General features: G+C 34.8%; 2 protein-coding genes across 3 annotated transcripts; one reads left to right on the top strand and one right to left on the bottom strand.

The window, feature by feature from the left end:
- Positions 1 to 1,410: 1,410 nt before the first annotated feature.
- Positions 1,411 to 7,139, bottom strand: Arl6IP1 (ADP-ribosylation factor-like 6 interacting protein 1). The gene is made up of 5 exons (XM_019048315.2): positions 6,888 to 7,139; positions 6,255 to 6,388; positions 4,272 to 4,509; positions 3,848 to 3,932; positions 1,411 to 3,141 (listed from the first exon to the last, which is right to left on the bottom strand). Exons 1-5 carry the CDS (start codon positions 6,915 to 6,917, stop codon positions 3,008 to 3,010), a joined length of 621 nt encoding a protein of 206 aa, XP_018903860.2. The 5' UTR covers positions 6,918 to 7,139; the 3' UTR covers positions 1,411 to 3,007.
- On the top strand, positions 4,552 to 20,304 carry LOC109034902 (bone morphogenetic protein receptor type-1B). 2 transcript variants are annotated; one of them, XM_019048314.2, is made up of 9 exons: positions 4,552 to 4,572; positions 7,952 to 8,142; positions 9,509 to 9,726; positions 10,732 to 10,855; positions 11,906 to 12,098; positions 12,788 to 13,085; positions 13,933 to 14,118; positions 15,889 to 16,042; positions 17,068 to 20,304. In XM_019048314.2, exons 2-9 carry the CDS (start codon positions 8,020 to 8,022, stop codon positions 17,200 to 17,202), a joined length of 1,431 nt encoding a protein of 476 aa, XP_018903859.2. In that variant the 5' UTR covers positions 4,552 to 4,572; positions 7,952 to 8,019; the 3' UTR covers positions 17,203 to 20,304. The 2 variants fall into 2 exon arrangements, with proteins under 2 accessions (XP_018903859.2, XP_018903858.2); XM_019048313.2 differs by lacking the exon at positions 4,552 to 4,572 and adding an exon at positions 7,410 to 7,565.
- The last annotated feature ends 104 nt before the right edge of the window (positions 20,305 to 20,408 follow it).

Here is a 20,408-nt window from a genome sequence, read left to right as displayed (position 1 = left end):
TAATTCATTGAATTAAACAAAATCTGAAGGATTAATCAGTTGAGAGTTAGGGGTGCAAACTGATAAAATGAAAGTTGCGGTTTGTAGGGTGCTCATAAAAAGTGCGCTAAAATAACACGTATTAAGCGTTGCGTGTTTGTCTGCAAGATAATTCGCGGAAAGTCTGAAACTTCGTGATTATGAGTAATAGTTAATAGTAGATCGAGGCACATTCGGGAATACTCAAATAGTGCTTAAATCAGTGGTGGTCAAGGGAAGGAGAACACAAAGAGGGATGGCGGGAGGGGATGCCCACGCATGCAGCATCCTATGGCGGGAGGGGCGAGGGGGTAGCGAAGAAAGGATGATTTTGACTATATTTTGCAACATGGAAATACTATTTCTGACTCTGATTAGAAACAACGTTTGTACCGTTGATTACCCCCACGCACGTAGGTGTTTTCTTTATGGATGAGCCAGATGGTACCTATGTTGTTTCTTCTTGAATTTTGTATTCCATATGTACAAGGCCTTAATGTAAAGAGGAGAATAAAATCTCCGACTGAAAAAAAATACTGCTGAAATGGATATACTACTGGGTGTTACTTCGTACTGACGGATAAATCGATAACAAAATTTTACACTTTCACCAGGGTAGAGATTGAATTTTCACCATTTTAAAATTCGTTCATTATTATTAACTATCACCATTCTTTTAAAAGGTGAGACTTTTTAAGAGAATTGATTTAATGTGGATATCAACGGCTGAAGATGAAAAATTTGCATCCCTTGATTACGGCATTGTGGACCTGTGCTCATGTTATTTTAATTTGTAGGAAAACCAACGGACAGTTTCTAATGAAATTTTCTGTGCATTTTTTTCACTTTTCCTCTTTTATACTATGAAACTATAAGCAAAGTAATTGATTTGGTTAATGAGCTCCTAGGCAGAATTTAGGAGACTATTCTACTGCATCGTAAGGGATACTTGGTACTATTAATAATAATGTCCCCTCACGCATCACTTTTCATCAAATATTTGGAAGTTGATGATAACATTTGATAGAAAGGAACTTTCAACAGTTGAGGGGCCTGAAGGCAAAGGCGCATAAGTGCAATTTTTGCTAAATCGAGAAATACGAGTTTGAAGTCTTGAAATTACATGGATCCTTATGGAGGAAAGAAAGTTCCAACTGACTTTTTGATGCTTAAAAATTAGAATTTAGGAGCGAATTTTTCACAGAATATGTCTTAAGTCTATTTTTACTTGAAATCATTGATATCTTAAGATTTTCAAAAACTACTTTTATGCGCCTTGTCTTCCAAGCCCCTCAATTGTCCAATTTTGATGGGAATTCGGTCTGGCAGTGATGGCCATAAAATGCAATTCCTTCATCGGTTAGAATATCAATAGGATTCAAACAAGAGTAATTGTTGTAGTAAAAGATAAATTTATTAAATACATATGAATAAGGGCAAGAAAACCCTAAGACTAAGCACATTTACACAAATAAATAAATTGACAAATTATAAAAAAAGAATTCTGTAAAAAATAATGACTTAGTCTTCTTGTATAAAATTTAAAAAAAAAATTTACAGCTAGAAGAGGTGATGATTCTGAATGCAAAGACAATTTGATTCTTGAGGTTTGTGTACAAAAGAATATAAAATCCTTAACAATTTTGAATTAATTAATTCCTCAACATTCTGCTGATTCTACAAAATGCAAGGGATGTGTTGATTTATCAACAAAATATGTGAACTAGTAGGTTTACACAGGTAAGGGTACTTAATTTAAGGAGTCTACAAATAAGTACTAGAGAGTATCTTATGAATATTTACAACATAAAGAGACAGGTCAATTCTTAAGAAATTTCTTTTTAAAAAAAGAGAAAAAAAAGATTAGTTCTAAATTTTCATTCATTCATTACAGTTAATTAAGACAAAAATTTGCAGAAAGTAACCACAATATTCTTGTTAATTTTTAAGGGTGATGATTGCCAAAGAGAGCCACCAGTAATTTCTACTTACGTTAAAGTTCAATAGTGCGTTCCAAATATTCATATTTGAGTCCTTGTATTGCTGACAGTTTCCAAAATTTGAGAGCATTTTTATTATTAATTTATGTAAATGGGTGCGCAGCTTTTGGAATCATGTATTCAAAAATTCCAAATAAATATCTCTAGGATTTCTAGAAAAGCTGTAACCTGCAGAGCTCTGATTTTTTTTGTTACTTACTTCAAGTTCCATGAGCAGGAACTCAGCTAAAATATTTTGGAAAATACTTTCTGATAATAGAAAGAGGACGAAAGAGGAGCCAACAAGTCCTTGGAGACCTGCAACTTTAAATTTTCCCCTAAGGATAAATATGCATGACCCTTTCCACTGATAAAGAAAATTCGGTCTCAAAATCATTGTCCAGTTTCTTTCTGCAAAATACTATCCTCTTAACAACTAACGATGTAAACACTAAACAGAGTGAGAAGGAACACTAGAGCCTACGATTAAGACCCATTGCTAAAAATAAAAAGAATAGATAATTTACAAAACTATGAAACTCACAGAGATTCTTAAGAGAAAATTTAGAGGTTTAAGTGTATGCCTTGTGATATTCGATGATTTATTCAATTAAAAATTATGCTGGACTGAGAATATTGCGAGGTAAAAAAACCCCCAAAAAATGAGTTACTAAGTACCAGCACATGTAAAAATATTTTAACTTGCTGAGTGACAACTCTGGACCCAGACACAGGGGAACGGTTAATTAAACTTTAGAGAGAACAGACTAGTGACAGATTAAATGAAAAACTGTAAATCCTAACTAATTGTTCCGTAAAATTTTGAACACTTGCTTAAAGTATTATAAAAATTTAACCTCTTAAAAAATTAAAGTAAGAAATTACCGAACACGATCAACCATTCAGTCGCAAACACACACTTTCCACAAATCTCATTTCCCACACATTCTTTAGAGAGAGAAAATCAGGATTGAGGTACCGCTTAAAGGCATGATATGAAGAGCACTAGCTTACTTCGCCTTGGCTTTGGGCTTTTTCCCCTGCACGGTAACTAAGATATCATAAACCTTGAGAAGGATGAAGTTGGAGTATTCTTCAATGTAGCCATGGTGCTTGAGTCCTGGGTACATTAAAACCAGAACAGCTGAAAAAAACAAAAATAAATTAAGATAAAGGAAAAATAGGAATTAATGACAGTCCAGCTGGCTCCTTGCATTTTTTCATTTTTTAAAAATGTTAGAAATGGCAGTAAGGAGATGGAATCTATTCTTAGGTGACTTTTGGAAAGGCATAATTTTACTGTCACTTTGACAACTTAATAAAAAAAGGGACCTTTAATGCATTGTTCTGTAGATGCATTTCATAACAATGTAAATGAAAATAAATACTGGAGCATAATTTCACTGAATGCTAGGTAGATTCTCAAAGATAGTGCAGTGATACTCGGCATAGGGCGATTGCTTATTTACATTGAATTTATGATCTTTCTGCAGTTATTCGTTGAACTTTAAAGAAACATTAATTTGCCATCGGAACATATTCTTACCCTTCGAGATTAAATTACTCCAACAAAAGCAAAAAATAGACAGATAAAAGTTAATGCTTTTCAATTGACAGAATCAATCAACAGGATGACTCTTCTTCTACTTTTAACATTATTCTTGGGTACATCAATTTTTAAATTTAAGGATCTTTCTATGAATCTTCTTTTTTTCGAACATCTACTGATGATCAGAAAGCATAATAGATTGGCTAGCGCTCTATACATGCCAAAATAAGGGGGCTTTATTAATGCTTGGATTAATTATAGTAGGGTTTTAAAAATGAATTTAAAAAAAATTGGTACTTACTCAAAAAATATGTGAGAAAAGTGTTATTGATGTAGTTTCCAGTCCATGCCAAAAAGCTCAAAGTGAGCAAGACTCCAACAATGTACTACGAACACAGTAAAATATAAAGTAAATTAAAGAGGGTCATTGTTAAGAAAAAACCTAATAGAGAGGTGTTGACAAGAAATGCATAGTAAATAAGTTTATGGAATCTAACCGAGCCTAAGCTTCTAAAATGATTGTGCATCCTTCATAGTGACTGCCGTTACGGTGAATATGTTTTGAATTAACTTGTATTTTCCTCCTTTTGTCAGTGCTAAAATTGCTGTATGTCTAGTGATGACGAAAGGTTCTTCATCGCTGTATTTCATTTCATCCTTTTGAGCTGCTTTGGTGAGCATCGTAGAAGGTAAAATTAAATACAAATTAGACGCTATAATCTTACCGATTTCGGTCTGCTATGTTTCAGATGGCTTAGTTGACACCAAATTTTGGAGGCTTGGAGTTTGGTTTCAACTAAAGCAGTGCAAATGTCCTCCAGCTTTCTTTCTTGTGCGCCAGTCCAGCTGTCTTCTGAGCTTAGTCGAGAGACTACTGTAGGAACCAGGTAATCCAACAAAGTCACCACAAAACCGATCATTGAGACAGTTGTGATGAAGGACGGTTCAATTAGCCAAAATAAGCTGGGAAAAATGAAAAGAACATGTGACTTAGGACAAACATTGAACATCATCACAGTTACAAAGGTACAAGTAGTAAAAATTTACTTTGATAAAAATTCAATCTTTTGTTTGTTTATAGGTTCGTAAATAGTCCTTCAAAAGATACTTAATATGAACTTGAAGCCGACTATACACACAGCAAATGGGGACCTACAACTGACTGCAAGTGGCTCATCGGTCACACCCGTGATCGTACAAACTGCGCGGCCCGCGCAGTTTGCAGTGATCAACACTCAACACAGTGGCACCGATGTGCCACTTGCAGGTCCCCATTAGCTGTGTGTGCAGTCGGCTTGAGGGATTTTTTAAAACTAACCGTCGTGGAAAGCAACGACCTATCATGAACCGAATTATTTTTTCATCCTGGTCTTTGAGCCCAGTACAGAACGTTCCATGCATTTCTTTTTTTTTTTTTTTTTTTTTTTTTTTTTTTTTTTTTTTTTGGACTTCAAATAGCCCTCAAGGGCTAATCCCATTCAGTTCCAACAACCGTCCCTAATTTCCCTAACCTACTTTACAATCCAAATTCCTTCCATCTATAACACTTGGGCAACAATTCTCCATCACCCCAATTTGTTTCTTGAAACTTTAACATTTCCCTAACTACCGTTTTCTTAAAACCATTTAGATCCAATTGTTCCCAATTATGGCACCCGAACAACACATAGTCCCTCATACCTTTGAAGAAAATCATTTTATCAACTACATTATCCTCACCATACTTGACCTCCACCTTTCTACCTACCTTCCTGACCATTATTTCTATAACATCCCTGTCTAACAATTTTATCATCCCTTTCCTCATCTTATACAGAATTACAAATATCCTAACTTTAATTAGTAATTCTATACATAACCACCCTAAACTTTTCAACATTTTCAAGATATTACAGTCCCTATCACATCCTAATATGTACCTCATGGCTGCGTTTTGCCCTTTTTGCAAAGTCCTAATCTCTTTACCATTTGCTTCTCCTAGTAAGGACATGCAATAATTTAGTTTGGAACCTGCCAACGAGTTATATATTAATTTCCTACTAAATTTCCCTATGAAATCCTTTATTCGCCATAATAAACTAATTTTACTCCTATAGTCCCTAGTTATCCTATCAATATGTTTTTTTAGCTTCAGATCCTCCGTTAACCAAACCCCTAGATACTTAAATTCCCTAACCCTTTCTATCACCCTACCATCCAATACTAGTTTACCCTGCCAATTTTTCTTATGTGCTTCAAAAACCATGTATTTAGTTTTTGAAGCATTCAATACTAACTTCGCCGAATCGCTTAAGCTGCTAAACCAAGGTGGGTGGTCAGTTTGGTTGAATTCTTAACCTTGAGTCAGGGAAATCATTATGGTGGACAAGAATGTTGAAATTCTTGATGTTCTTTCACTTTGAATCACTGCTGATCAAATCTAAACTGAGGACAGTTCGTTCTACATAGTGAGTTCTAAACGTCACAAGGATTTATAAAAAACAGCCATTATGATGGAATTTTTTCTTTCAGCTCTCAACATGCCTCTTGATCTTTAGGCTAAAAGGTGTAGTACTGATTTCCTTTGTGAAAACATTCATGAAAACTAGCTAAGGAATGTAAGGGTTATACTATTAGACGTTAAGAATTTTTTGATAGGAACTTAAGCTGTCTGCTGTCAGGAACCTCTTTACAAAAGAGAACTTCCTCTATGATTGTAAAATACTTACAAGAAAAGGAAAGATGTAAAACCAATGACAGCTCCAGGATACCATGGTTTTTCCCACAGTAAGACTGAGTTGGCCTCGACAACGATTACTCGCCAGGACTCTAATTCGCGCTTCAGTTTTTTGATCTGCTTGTCCTGAAAATTAAGAAAAGTATTGATGAATAAATGTAGGCTAAATAATGAGGCAAACTTAATAGTTTGCAACTGTAAATAATTAATGTTCAAAGCCCTCCAGTTGGGATTCAGTAGAGTGAAAGAGCTGCACAAAGAAAGGAAGTAAGCCCCGTAAACCAGCAGGCCGCTACCTGAAAGTTGCTGAGAGTGGGAGACTTCGAATGTGACAAACCGCGGTTTAAGGCTCAAAAGAGATTTCAAACCCAAGTTGACTTCATGAGATGTGAGAGAGGCTGATAGTAACTAATGTTAATGCTATAACTGATGCCATGAGTGTTTGACAGAGTTGACAAACTGTAATATTCCAATGCAGTCACATTGCGTCAATTCAATGTGTCCCCTGCACGTGTGATGAATTTTTCAGGGGAGCCTTGACCACCCATTCTAAAGAAGAGATGGGGGTAATTTAATACAGCTAAGTAGTGACGGAATAAAATACTTTTGAAGAGTAAAGATTTACCTTTTCTAGACTTGAGTACTCTGAAGCCATTGTTGATGAACGAAGTGTAAACTGAGTGTGAAGGGGGTTCTCAACAATTTAGGATTATTGAGAGATGATTATGAGTTGCTAGCTCGACTTCTTGAACAAAGAATAGAAGTGTACAACGTGATGACTCTTTGAAAAAAAAGCAGTTCAACTGGTTCAAACCTTGTGGTGCAAGTTGAATTGAATTGGATTGGCGAAAACTGAAAACTGAAAAACAAAACGCAAATTTTCTTTTAATTCCAACTTGTAACCAACACTTTCAAAAATATTCCGCTGCGTGACCTTGGAGTCGTCGGCAAGAAAAAATAAAGTAAATAATTCCAATGGATTCAATTTAATTTTCAAATTTAGGTAACTAATTTTTAAACGCGATTTAGTTAAGCTAAAGTTTAGATTTGGGTTTGTAGGAATTTACATAAAATGTTGAACACATGCACCACTTAGTGTAACGAATTTTTGCCGTGACGAAAGTTGGTACAAATGCAAAGAATCATCAACTTCATTCTTTGTTTGTTTTTGTTTACAACTTATCACTAATGAAGTTATACGACATTATGTGAGGAAAATCCCAAATAATTATTTAATACGAGATGAAATTTATATTGAGCATTCTATTCTTTGTTTTTCTCCTCTTCACTGAACATTGCTGTGGTATGTACCTCTTTTCTCTTTTATTCCATTCCTGAACAATCCTATGAAGTGACCCCTGATGGCTCGAGCCCCATTACTTACTCCAACCAATTTTTTCCATTTCTATGTAGCAAGCGGTATCCTTCGGTCTCCGTACGCATACGAAAGTCTTCATTTTCCAAAGCCAAAAATTTCATGCCCACCCATCCAGAAGATTTGTGCTCGTATCATTCTCTTGCGTATTCATTAGATGGTAGATGCGAAGCCACGAATGCGCACCTGTTGGCTCTAGATCAATTACCTGTGTAAACCTTATCATGAATAGAATACAAGCTATCAATAAAGAAAGCCTGACTAATTGATTTCAGTATTTTATCATCAATATCATTCATTTGTTGTTATTCCAGATGAACCAATACCAGTTACGTGTTACTGCGAGGACCATGACTGTCCTCACTATGTGCCAGGTACTGAAATGAATGGAACTTGTATTTTACCACTAGGAGCACAATGTTTTAGCTCAATTGAAGAGACCTCTGATGAAGAACCAATACGTAGGTTTGGATGTCTACCACCAGACGAATCGTCGGATATGCAGGTACTTAAATTATCCTATAAAAATAATACTTTGGGTCCTTGGTTTGTATGTTTTCTTGGGAGTTTAGGAAAGGCGAGGAGAAGTACTTTGGTGTTTTAGATCCATGCTAAATAAGTTCATGCACTTCTTGACTGCGACAGAAGCTCATCTGATGTCTGTTTACGTGTATAGTAAATGCAAAAAGTAAGATAGCGGAACTTTTGTCGCAGTCTAAAAGTCCGTGAACTTATTTGTCATGAACTCTATAAGATCTATCTAGTTTTCAAATCACCCTGAAGTGTTGCTAAGTCAGTCACCAGGTCCTGACTGGGATGCAGGAATTTCCAGATCCTGGTTGGTCCTGTCTAATGGAGGAACTGAACCCTGTGAGAATGAGAACAAGTGGGGGAACCTTAGAAGGTTTTTTTTTTTTTTTTTTTTTTGCCAAGTTAAAGTATTACATATGCCTGTTTTCCCAGGCATATGTGGCGTTAGGGTGTCGTAGAACGCCAGAGTGCGTTGTAAAGCGACTTTATGTATATAAAGTATTACAAATTTTCTTTCAAGGTAAGAAAACTGTTCAGCGAATTGTCTTAAGGAAACCAAACTGCAAAGCGCGGTGTTTTAGAGTTTTAGGGGAACGTAACTGTCAAGCAAGCTGTTTTGAAAGAACAAAACTGTTGACCGCGTTACTTCATGTGCCGGGCAAAATTCTGTGAAAACTTGAAATGGGGGAACCCTTTGAAATTTCTGTACCCCTGGGTTCTTATCTTACAACTTAGTATGTTGGTATCACTAACATCAGTCGCCAAATGTTAGAATTAGTCCAAATAAAAGCCACTTAAAGGTATCATCGAAAATTGAAAGTGAAAAAGTTATGTTGAAAATTGTATTGACAGACTTTCTAAAGAATTATGATACTACGATAGTAGCTGCCTTGCTTTGCTCTCGGTTGCTTGAAGGCTACTAGCCATGAGAGCCACTCTCAATGCCCACATTGATACAAATAAGGCAGGACAGGCTGGCTGACGATTCAAATTGAAAATTCCAATTTTCTGATCTTCCAAATCAAAATAATATTCAAGGATTCTATTGTTTCAGGAACTGTGTATATTCTGTGTTCCTTTCATTTGCATTCTTAGACCTAAAATCAGCCGACAATTTGCCACCTCATACTAGTGAAATCAAGGAGCACTCTCAATTTGAGGCTAAGTTTTTGTCCTCTGCTTGTATTTAAAATCAGCTCAAATTTTTCCTTAAAATGTTTTTCGAAGACTTGCCTTTAGATCTTGTAAAATGTAGAACCTTAAAGCATCTGATTCTTATGATCTGTAGCATCTAGTTCCTTTTGAGCATGTAATATTGTCCTTTTTTTCCCCTTTTCCAGTGTAAAGGGAATTTATCCCCTCATGCTGTAAGGAAGTCAATCGAGTGCTGTAACTTCACAGACCTGTGTAATCAGAATTTGCATCCTAAATTGGCTGATAAACCACCACCAGTTTCTGAGATGTCATGGGAGGACAAGATTTTCTACACCATATTGTGCGTCTCAATCACTTTTTGCGTAATATTCTTCATAATGGTCGCCCTAATATTCAACTCAAGGTTTGTGCTATCCCATTTTATTTTTTGCGTTCTCTCTTTTCATTTTATTTCATGCTGCTGTTTGTATTTTATCTTAAAAAATTTCAGAAGAACTAAAGCATGAATTTACAGGATACAGGTATCCTCTCCTTTTTTTCGATCACTACAAAGTTCTGCTGTGCTGAGTGCAGGATTTCTGAAAAAAAATTTCACCTCTGAAAGAATGTATGATTTTCATTATTAGCCGTATCATATCGACGGTGAAACTACCAGACCCACGTATCTTGGTTTCCGACGTTGCAGACTTCATGGCATGCTTTATTTTTTAAATGGAAAACCACTCAACATTAATTCTCATCTCTGTGCAAATAAAACTCTGTAAAAACTTCAGAGAACAATGTTGATTTTTTCTCCTTTAAAAAAATAAAATGTGAGCGGAAATTTTTACATACCGCAAACAAGATACGCGGTCTGGTAGTTTCACCGTTGATATATAGCCTGTCATATTCCATAAAATGAAGAATCAAGGAAAGTAAAATTTCCGGGTCTACCTGAGTTAATATTTGAGTAGGCAGTGACATATGTTTGGGTTTGATATTGACAAAGAAACTGCAGGAATGCATCTGCGCTTATGTTTGCGTTGTTTCAAAATATCAGTTCTCATTTTCTTTTTATCAAAAGAGAAAAAACCAACGCTATCACTTGAAATTTTCACAGAATATTTTTCTTACAGAAAAGATAAATTAGGGCAATTTTCAAGTAATGATGTTGAGCATTTTCCTATTTCAAAAATGAAGTATGACATGAAGTCTGCAATGTTGCAAACTGATATACGTGTTCCTGTAGTTTCACCGTCGACATGCAGAACAACTTATTCCACAAACTTTCCTTTTTTTTAAACAATGCTAGACTAAAATAAACGCAGTAGAAATCTTTGGCAATCAACCAATCATTGAAGTCAGTATAGTTTTTATTAAAATTTTTTTTTCATATAAAGCCTAATTTTTTGCTCGTTTTATTCTTCAGGTTTAAAAAGCAGGAAGAGGCTAGGCAACTAAATTACCTTTGTCATCCAATTTTAACACCTACAACCACCCTTACCGATCTCATCGATAAAAGTTCTGGTTCAGGCTCAGGTCTCCCAATATTCGTAAGTATATTTTTCAAATATAAGTTTTGTCTTCTCAACTGGATTCATTTCCTCATTCAGTCATATTGTTGCAAAACTTGTCTTTTAATGCTGTAAGAAGAACAAAAAAAACTTAATAGTTAATTGCACTGAAGACCTTTCATTATGTTTCATCTACACCTTCGTACAGACACTGACAATTATTTCTTTGTTAAGAATGCGGAAATTGCATAGTGACCAATTCAGTGTATGTGGGTAGATTTTGGTTTTTTGGCAAGCAGGAAAAAACCCTGCTTGGAAATCCAAGGAATTGGGTAGCGGACTAGCTTTTCTTACATTTTTCTAACATTTTCATTTTGATATGATCCTCTTTACAACCGCCTGAGCATGGTATGTTTTTGAGATTGGACTTTTTAGTTATGTGTCAATGAGAAAAACGGGACTGATGAGTGCATTTTTGTAGAGAAGTCGCATCGCTACTGTGTCTTCTTTGTTCTTCAACAGTTCATCTTATCTTGTCGTCTGACGCATAATGTGGATAGAAGAGCTGTCCACATTATTAACATATCTACCAGATAATACATGTATGGAATTATGATGAATTGTAATTGCAAGTACTTCTCTCTTCAGCCCTACTTTTCTCGAATCTGGCTTGTAATAAGGTCGATTTTAAAATTTTATCATGCTCAGGATGCTGTAAAGATCATCATATCAATTATTCATGAAATTTAGCGAGCACTGAATTTCATAGTTTCCTGTGCAAAATTCTTTGCATTAACAAACGCAGGAAACTCAGATTTCTCTCTTATGAATTTAAATTCAAAACTTTTTGAGATGACTGTTCACTTGTTGTAACTGAATCCATCTAAAAAAATTGTGAATGGAATGCCACATGCTTAATTTTTTACTTTGTCAAGTGGTCTATTCCATCTTTCATCTTTCACGAGTTAACCTAATAAATCTGAGTTCACCAGTGTCATCATTCAGTTTTTGAAGGAAGTATGATGGCATGATTACTGTGCATGTACCCGCCATCTCTTACTCTGACAAACCAACTGTTTTACAATTCAGGTGCAGCGAACCATCGCCAAACAAATTGAGCCCATCAAGATGGTAGGGAAAGGACGCCATGGTGAAGTGTGGCTTGGCTCTTGGCGCGATGACAAGGTTGCAGTCAAGATATTCTCTACGACTGAAGAAAAAAGTTGGTTCAGAGAGACTGAAATTTACCAGACGGTTTTAATGCGGCATGACAACATCCTAGGTAAATCTAGGAACTTTTTTATGTCAAAATATGGAAGTGTTGAGTGAACACTTGAAGAAATCAAATGCTTCTTAATATGTTATACTCTAAGTAGGAGAGAATTGTGCTTTGTAATGGGAACATATGATCCACAGAAGAGGGCTGATACAGGAATTACCTTGATTATTGGTAACTGTGTAGTAAATCAAAGGGAGAAACAGGTTTCCGAATTTTGTAAAGTTTAAGAAGGTTTTCACTGAAAAACGAGGTTCAGAATTGAATTTGTTAAAATAATCTTTTTCATTGGCCTGATGCTTACGATATTATTATGAGCGGAATTCCAGTGGTTTCAACCATCTTTAATTAGTGAAACATGGCCGCCATACGATCCAAATCGCAACCGAATGATTTCATAAAAAAAAATATTCACCCCAAATAATAATGATGTCATGCGTGCACGGTCGAATTACATGACCTTTTGTTACAATTACCAATTGGAAGATAATTGAACAAATGCAGATGATACCTAGGATGCATGATAATTAATTTTTTCTGTGATGTCCCAAAATCAGTTGGTGCGATATTTTTTTTGTTTCAATCGAGGTTGGATTTTTGGCAACTTTGGGATTCTTTTTCAGCTGAAATTTGATTAACTTTGAGAGCAACTGAACTGAACTATCAAATTAACATGCACCCACTTTTGTTCTCAGGATTTGTTGCGGCAGATATCAAAGGCACTGGTTCATGGACGCAAATGCTGCTTATAACTGAGTACCATGAGTTTGGATCGCTGTACGATTACTTGCAAACAAACGAGCTCGATGTTTCCTCTCTCATGTCGTTGATTTGCTCAGCCGCAGCTGGTGTTGCTCATCTCCACACAGAAATTTTCAGCACTCAAGGGAAACCTGCCATTGCTCACAGAGATATTAAATCCAAAAATATCCTCGTCAAGAGGAATGTTGAATGTGTAATCGCTGATTTTGGTTTGGCTGTGAGATACAACAGGTAATCTTTTTAAATTGCTGATGCAAAATCGAACTTGTCCTCCCCTTTCTCCTCTAGATTATTTTTATTTTAAGAATTCTGAAAGAGAGCAATTCTCTTGAAATTTCAGTCTCAAAAGAAATTCTATTTGGAGGGGGTAGGGGTTCAAAGTTGAAATACTGATGATAGACTTCGTCTCATAACTTTTTATCAAATATAGATATCAAACGCAGTTTAGACAGACAACTCCACAATCAAATACCTTTTGAATGAGTGTACATGTTACATACTTATCTTGACTTAGTATAGGAAAATTTGATAGTCTTCACGATAAAACAAAAGACGAAGCTAAATCACAAAAACATTTTTAGTATGGAAATAATTATGTACTTCTTATCTCCTCATTACATAGAGGTAGTACTTTGTAACCTAAGTTAAAGTTAAAATGTATGTATTTCATAGTTGAGCTATATACTTGCAGGTAAAATAAGCTTATAAAGATATTTAAAAATGTCTATTAGTGTATTGTATTGTAATAAATTGTTTTCTAGTACAAATAAAAAAAAAAAAAAAGAAAGAAAAAAGGAAAATTTGATGCGACAAGATTTGAGACTACATTAACTCAGGAAATACTGAGAAACACCCTATTTTTTTTTATTTTCGTTAGAGATGGATGTCTTACTCTTTATATTATGTTGATCATGAAAATCTTTACTGCATTCTGGAGAAACTCTTTGTCAACAAGTTATAATCCCAAAACAGTCAGAAAGTGCAGAACTCTGACTATCATATTATTTCATCTTCGTCTGCAGTAACCAATTACCCGCATTTTTCATGACTGCAATGCTCTGTATCTTCTTGATTTCAGTGATTCCAATGAAATTGACATTGCAAGAGATAATGCTCGAGTAGGAACCAGGAGGTATATGGCTCCAGAAGTTTTAGACGGGACGTTGGACAAGCTTTTGAATCAAACTTCTGATGTGCGGGCATTTGAAGCCCTCAAAATGGCTGATATCTATTCTCTTAGCTTGGTTTTCTGGGAGATGTGCAGGTTTGATACATTCTAGAAATTTTCTTCTTTTCCCTCATTCTTTTTGTTATTTAATGTTTATTTATTTTGTCTTTTTATATTTGAGGACATATATGTAACAATAGCGGTCGCTGACATTTGCCATTTTTAGGGCAAACGCTTTTTTCGAATTCTGGAGCCCTTAAGAATGCCTGTGCAAAGTTACAGACTTCCAGCATAATTTTTCGGCAAGATATGAACTGAAAACCATGTTATTTGTAAAAACAGCAGATGTGAAAATCCATTGTTCTCCCCGGCTGACAGGGTAGGACACCTTGGATATTCAAACGCACATGCGATAAATGCTCACGCACTGGCTGACACTCAAATGATACGTAGCAGGACCGTTTTGCCGGAATTGATGAATTTTTAACTGATTTTATAATCTGTTCCTTATGCTTGATGTAGAAGTTACAGACGGTTTAGTTCTTTGTTCAATTCGATTAAATGACTCAGCATTGACATACTTTTGGTTCATTTCAGTCGTTTCACCAGCCTTACCCTTACTGAAGACATTGTTTCATGCATGAAAAAGTGTTTTCAGTAAAAATAGCGAATGTCACATTTTTTTCAAATCGCTGTTACTCCTTACACTTCCTCCTGTATTTTTCACTTACATAGACCGTAAAACGTGTGTTTTTTACAAGCAGCGTTGCTCTTTATGAAAATCTTTATAAGAATCCTCTCATTTCTACGGGCAGCAAAGTGCAAAGCTTCGAAAACTTCAAACGCGATTTTCTCACAATGTGAAAACTCGACATCCGCTATTGTTACAGATAAGTCCTCATTTATTTATTTTTTATCAGACAATGGCAAGGACCAGGTGGAAATTTTTTTTTTTTATGTAAACTGCTGTCTAATATTTGAATACATACAGAAAAGAAAACCACAATTATACTCTGGTTTATCTGAATATCATACAGTTGACTAAAGTCAAAAAGTGTGTATCATCGATTGCGATGTTGTAAGTTTCCGCTTGAGTTTTATTTTTTTAGAAGAAAACTGACCAATGCCTAAAATTTTCTGTGACTTTACTCCACTCATTCAAATTATATTCACAGAAAATTCCTAAGAGATATTATTGTTAGTTTTCTATTAAAAAAATAGAATGTAGTCAAAGATTTTGAAACATTCCAATGCAGGTATGGATTTTCTTACTGTAGCCATTGATATCCTTTAGTTCTATTTCCCTAAGTCAAAAAGTTATTAAAGAAAGACAATGTTTTAATTTTCTCTGTTTGCTCATTATGCACTTCTGGAGAAAGGATATCCATAAAAGAATGGGTTTTTTTTTTTTATTTTTTTATTTTTTTTTTAAAATTGATTTTACTCACATCAAATATTCAGGAAAATTAGGGAATTTGTATGGGAGTTGGTGTTAAAAACAGGGAATTTTTTCTCTGTCTGCATTTTGAGATCACATTATTTCCAACATCAGGAGTCCATGTTGACTTCAGCCCTGTTTGTAGAATCAGACTAAAGATGAAAAAGTTAACTGCTTTCCCTGAACTTCAGAGGAAAATCGTGGTTTTTGCCACAATGTTCGAGATGAAAGTGAAGGAAATTATATGTTTTCATCAGGAGACTTTTCTGTGAAAATCAGGGAAATATCAATGAATAAAACAAGTCAAGAACTCTAGACACCGTGCGCCAATCCAAGCAATTCCCCCAGTACTAAATATTTTACATCATGAAGAGGTCAGTCTCCTTTCTCACTGTTGTCTGAATTTTTTGCATTATTTTAATTTTCAGGAGATGCAATGGTGGGAAAGACCTAAAAGTTGAAGAGTATGCTTTGCCGTACCATGATAAGGTTCCCAGTGATCCCAGCTTCGAAGATATGCACGAAGTCATAGTCAAAGGCGGCGTTCGCCCAGCAGTGCCAGACAGATGGAAAGAAAGTTTCGTAAGTATCCGAATTAGAACTTTTCAGGGTGCTCATTCTGTCGTAAAATTAATGATGGTCAAGAGGAAAAATAAGTACCCCAAAAATATGCGGGAGATTCTCGGCGAGGTAATGGACCACTAGACAAGGTATGAATTTCAGCATTCTGATGCATGTTTCTTAACCAAAATTTCACGTAAAATACGATACGCACAACGAAAATTACTGAAATCAACTCCTTACGAAGATATTTAATGATTCTTGATGCGTGAATTCAAACCACCTGCTCAGTAAAACTCAATGCTCTACGTGAGTCACATCGCGCGCTGAACATGATCATGATAGTCTCTGCGATATAAAAATCTAGCAACCTCAATTTTGACGCTTTGGCTCAGCTATAGCAAATTACTCACAGTTTGAAAAACACATGGTGGGAAATGAACATTGCTCGATTGAGAAGCTTGCTAAAACCGTTTGCTGGAACTGTTGAAGTGCACGATTTGACTCACGTAGAGTTTTGAGTTTCTTGTGAGTGGGCAGTTCAAATTCCTCGTAACCAATGTGAAATGAAAACATTAATATTTTCGTTAGGAGTTGGTTTCAGTAATTTTCGTTGTGTGAATCGTGTTTTACGTGAAATTCTGGTTAAGTAACATGTATCGGATTGCTTAAATTCATACCTTGTCTAGTGGTCCATTAATCTTGTGTAAAGTAAATTTCTAGTTTTTTTCAAGGAATTTTCCATTTTCGCATAATGTTAATCACATAAACTTTGATGAGAGATTCAACTTCTCAAAGAATGGTTTTGGAGTGGGTCCCTCTAGGTAGGCATCAGCTAAATTTTTTAAAATTAATTCTCTTTTCTTCTTTGTTGCAATAATGAAGAAACTTTTAATATTACTGTAATAGTTCATTGCATACAGCAGTATCGGAAGAAAAGGTCAGCTTTTTCAAGTTCCGAATTCCTTCTTCTCCAGCGTCAGCACTGTTTTTTGCTGATTTATCTGTCAATTCAAGGATTAATGTGTGAATGATTTCTTTTGCAGGTTCTCAATATCATTTCTGAGATAATGAAAGAATCCTGGCATCCAAATCCCGGTGTCAGACCAACAGCACTACGGATCAAGAAATCTTTGAATAGCTTGAGAAATTCTGATAAATTGAATTTAAGTCCCAGTTAGTAGGAAGCCATCTCATTTCTTTGCCACCTCCTAATTTACGTACTTCTAAGTTTGCCTAAGATGATTCTCTGATTAAATCGTACTTTATATTAAAGTAAGATTAAATGAATAACAAATGTTATAGTTTGTAAGTAATGTATTGATAAAGTATGTAACTTTGACAAGAAATTTGGGAACTGAGCTCACTTTCATCATTTTATTGACTTAAGCAAAATAGGACTTTCGTAAGTAAGAAGGATGACTCTCAAAAGCACGGGTGCAGTACCTCAATTGCAGATTTCAAACATAATGCTTCATCGTAAGAAAACCTGATCTGCCTCATGGTTTTTTTAATTTCCAGTGTAAGTTCTCAACAAGATGGCATAGTCACTTCTACAATATGAAGGACGAATTTTCACTGGTTTTCCTTGCTGGAAAAATAATTTAAATATCCAGAATATGGTCATGGCAACCTTGCTTTTGCGGGCAAAATTTGTCCTGAAATACTTGAAAGTCATAATGTCCCTCGGTATGTTTAAAATATTTTTAGATCATGTAGGGCTTATTTGTACATTTTTAAACGTATCTGTGAAATCAATATAATTTCTGGTGCATTTTAGTCCGTGAAAAACTGGAAACTTTCAAAAATCATATAGTAAGCCATGATTGGATAGTTTCTTCAGGAGCCCTTCCACATAATTCTCAACTTGACTGACTTGTAACATTTTTACTGACTTAAAAAAACGAATGAAAATATTTTCTCCCACCCGTTGTTCACCTCTCATCCATTTGTTTCCATTTGTTCCACCTGTTAAAATTTGAATTATTTATCAACGGCGAAATTCCCTAACCATGAATCTAGTTTGTGATGTTCTAAAAGTTTCGCTCTTATTTTATTTTTTTGAAGGAGGGCAACTCAGCATTATCCTCTGAAGTTTTCATAGAATTTTCTTAGCACTCGGAAGAAAAATCATTTCATTTTGTAAGAATTAAAGTTGAGTAGTTTTCATTTCAAAAATATTGTACAATATGGAGTCTGCAACATTACCAACCTAGATACAAGGCTTGGGAGTTTCACCATCAGTTTATCTCATTGTCTCTCATGGACATTTAAAAGTAATGGCTCATGGTTGTGTAAAGGCCATTCTTCAGGAAAAATTTGTATCCAGACCTAGGTAAGATAGTGTTATCCTTGCAACAATTAGTTAAAACCAAATGATTCGTGGAATCAATTGAAGTTTTTGAGTTTTCCTTATGTGTATCGCAAGAATTGGTTTCAAAATCTTTATTTTTCAGAGTATCAAGTGCCATCGTTAAAGGATGGTGTAGAAGTTTTAAAGACTGGTTAGTCCACTAAGATATCTGTGGTGCGTGGACTATTGTAGTTTCTAGCTCTAAGATTATTATTAGTTAAAAGTTATCGAAAGGTCATCGATCGAAGGTCAATTGACTGCTAATTGAGTTCCTGTGTTTCGCATGAATTGGTTTCAAAATCTATATTTTTTAGATCAACAAAAGATTGAAATTCCTTGTGTTTTGCATGAAATGGTTTCAAAATCTTTACTAAATCATCAAGTGCCATCTAAAAAAGACAACAAAAAAGTTCAAAGACTGTCAGTCCACTTTCTCACCTTCATGAACTATTTTAGTTTTTGGACGGAGGATCATTCATTACAAGTCATTGGACTGAAACTGACTGATAATTTTAAATCGGTTTTTTAAAAAAATATTATTTATTAACTTTTACTTTATATTTCTTGAGTGTTCATCAGTTTTTAATTTTGCTTCTGAGGTATAGCATTATAACAATATCAGAGGTGCTACTTTTTCTTATTATTTTCTTTAATTAAATTGTACATAATTACTTGTTGCAATAATTAGATAAACTTTTGAGACTGCGATCTCATCTTATGTTACACTAACATACACTGACCTAGCTGATTGTTAAAGGCAAAAATCTGTAGAAAAGTGACCATGCATCAAAAGTGCGCTTTGCCTGAATATTGTTGTAATTGACATGGCATCCGAGGTAAAAAACATTTCAAAGTGTTTGTTCTTTATTCTGTATGCTGTTTTTTTCTAACAATCTTAGGAAGCAATATCTTTATTCCATTTAAATCAAACAGCAAAAACTTGGTCGATGGTAAATAGTCTTCAAAAGACCTGAAGAAATTTTACATAAAAGCGTGAAATTTTAAAAATGGATTTAATTTAATGGATATTTTTTTGGATTGGGTTCACGGATGAGGAAATTAAATTACGAAGGTATGTAATTTAAATTAGCAGTTTCTGCACAAGTGGCTCTTGACATTGTCGATATTTCACACTTGAATTAGAATTTCTTGCCAGTATTTGTTGAAAAATAATTTTATGAGGAGCCCCACCAACATTCAAACTCTGTACAATTTTTCCTCTAAGTGAAATTTCATCAGCAGTGTCTGAGAAATTTAAAAAAGTGCAAACAGGATATTTTGTTTGACAGTATTCTCAGAGCAGCAAGGTATGAGATAAGTCAAGCAGCAACAAATAACTGTAACATTACAGGAACTTTAACTTTAGCCCACTCTCTTGTCACTGCAAAGCCAAGTCAAATCTCCTCAGATGTGCCATTAATGTCATTGTTTGTTGCAGTTCCTAATATATTAAAAAATAACTTTGCATAATTTTCTTCTTTTTGAATATATCTGTAGCTGCCATGAACTGTCACTTCATTTTCATTGATTCAAGAACTTAGCAAAAAGCCACGTGACAGCCGCATTGCCTGCACTGGATTTTGCTCACAAAAAAAGAAGAAAAAAAGAAAACCTGTCTCCTCTTGGGCATGGTGTTAAATACGTATCTTCACCAACTATTTTATGTAAATCTTTTACCAAGTGCATCTGTCAAGAATGCAAATTATGTACTTGATTTCTCTAAAATGGTTTCTTATGCTTTTTTTTCTCTCAATCATGGATGTATTTTCCAACTTGTAATATTCCTAAGGTGAATATTTTCTCTCAAATCTAATTTAGTTCTCTTAAATGTGAGTAATCGATTTTTCCTCCATTTTTTTTCTTTTTTTTTTTCGTGCTATAACCTCGAAAATGTATATAAAATGGAATAAACTTTAATTTTTTAACTATTTTTAAAACTGCTCAATCTTTCATGTCATTCCCTTGATAGTATTCTTTCTATGTTATTATTCTTAATTCACTTTTCTTTCAAATAAAGAGGTGAGGCGTGGTTCT

Source organism: Bemisia tabaci, chromosome 5, assembly GCF_918797505.1.
Source record: "Bemisia tabaci chromosome 5, PGI_BMITA_v3".
Lineage (NCBI taxonomy): Eukaryota > Metazoa > Arthropoda > Insecta > Hemiptera > Aleyrodidae > Bemisia > Bemisia tabaci.
The sequence above is the reverse complement of the archived record's forward strand: the minus strand, read 5'-3'. Positions and strand labels throughout refer to the sequence as shown.

Bases quoted from the DNA above. Each gene is read 5' to 3' on its own strand.
- Arl6IP1 (XM_019048315.2), bottom strand. From the start codon at position 6,917: ATGGCTTCAGAGTACTCAAGTCTAGAAAAG. The intron at 3,933-4,271 runs GTAAGATTATAG...CTGTGTTCGTAG, and splicing joins AACATAGCAGACCGAAATCG to TACATTGTTGGAGTCTTGCT. The intron at 3,142-3,847 runs GTAAGTACCAAT...TGTTTTTTTCAG, and splicing joins TTTTCTCACATATTTTTTGA to CTGTTCTGGTTTTAATGTAC.
- LOC109034902 (XM_019048313.2), top strand. From the start codon at position 7,505: ATGAAATTTATATTGAGCATTCTATTCTTTGTTTTTCTCCTCTTCACT. The intron at 8,143-9,508 runs GTACTTAAATTA...CCCCTTTTCCAG, and splicing joins ACGAATCGTCGGATATGCAG to TGTAAAGGGAATTTATCCCC. The intron at 13,086-13,932 runs GTAATCTTTTTA...TCTTGATTTCAG, and splicing joins TTGGCTGTGAGATACAACAG to TGATTCCAATGAAATTGACA.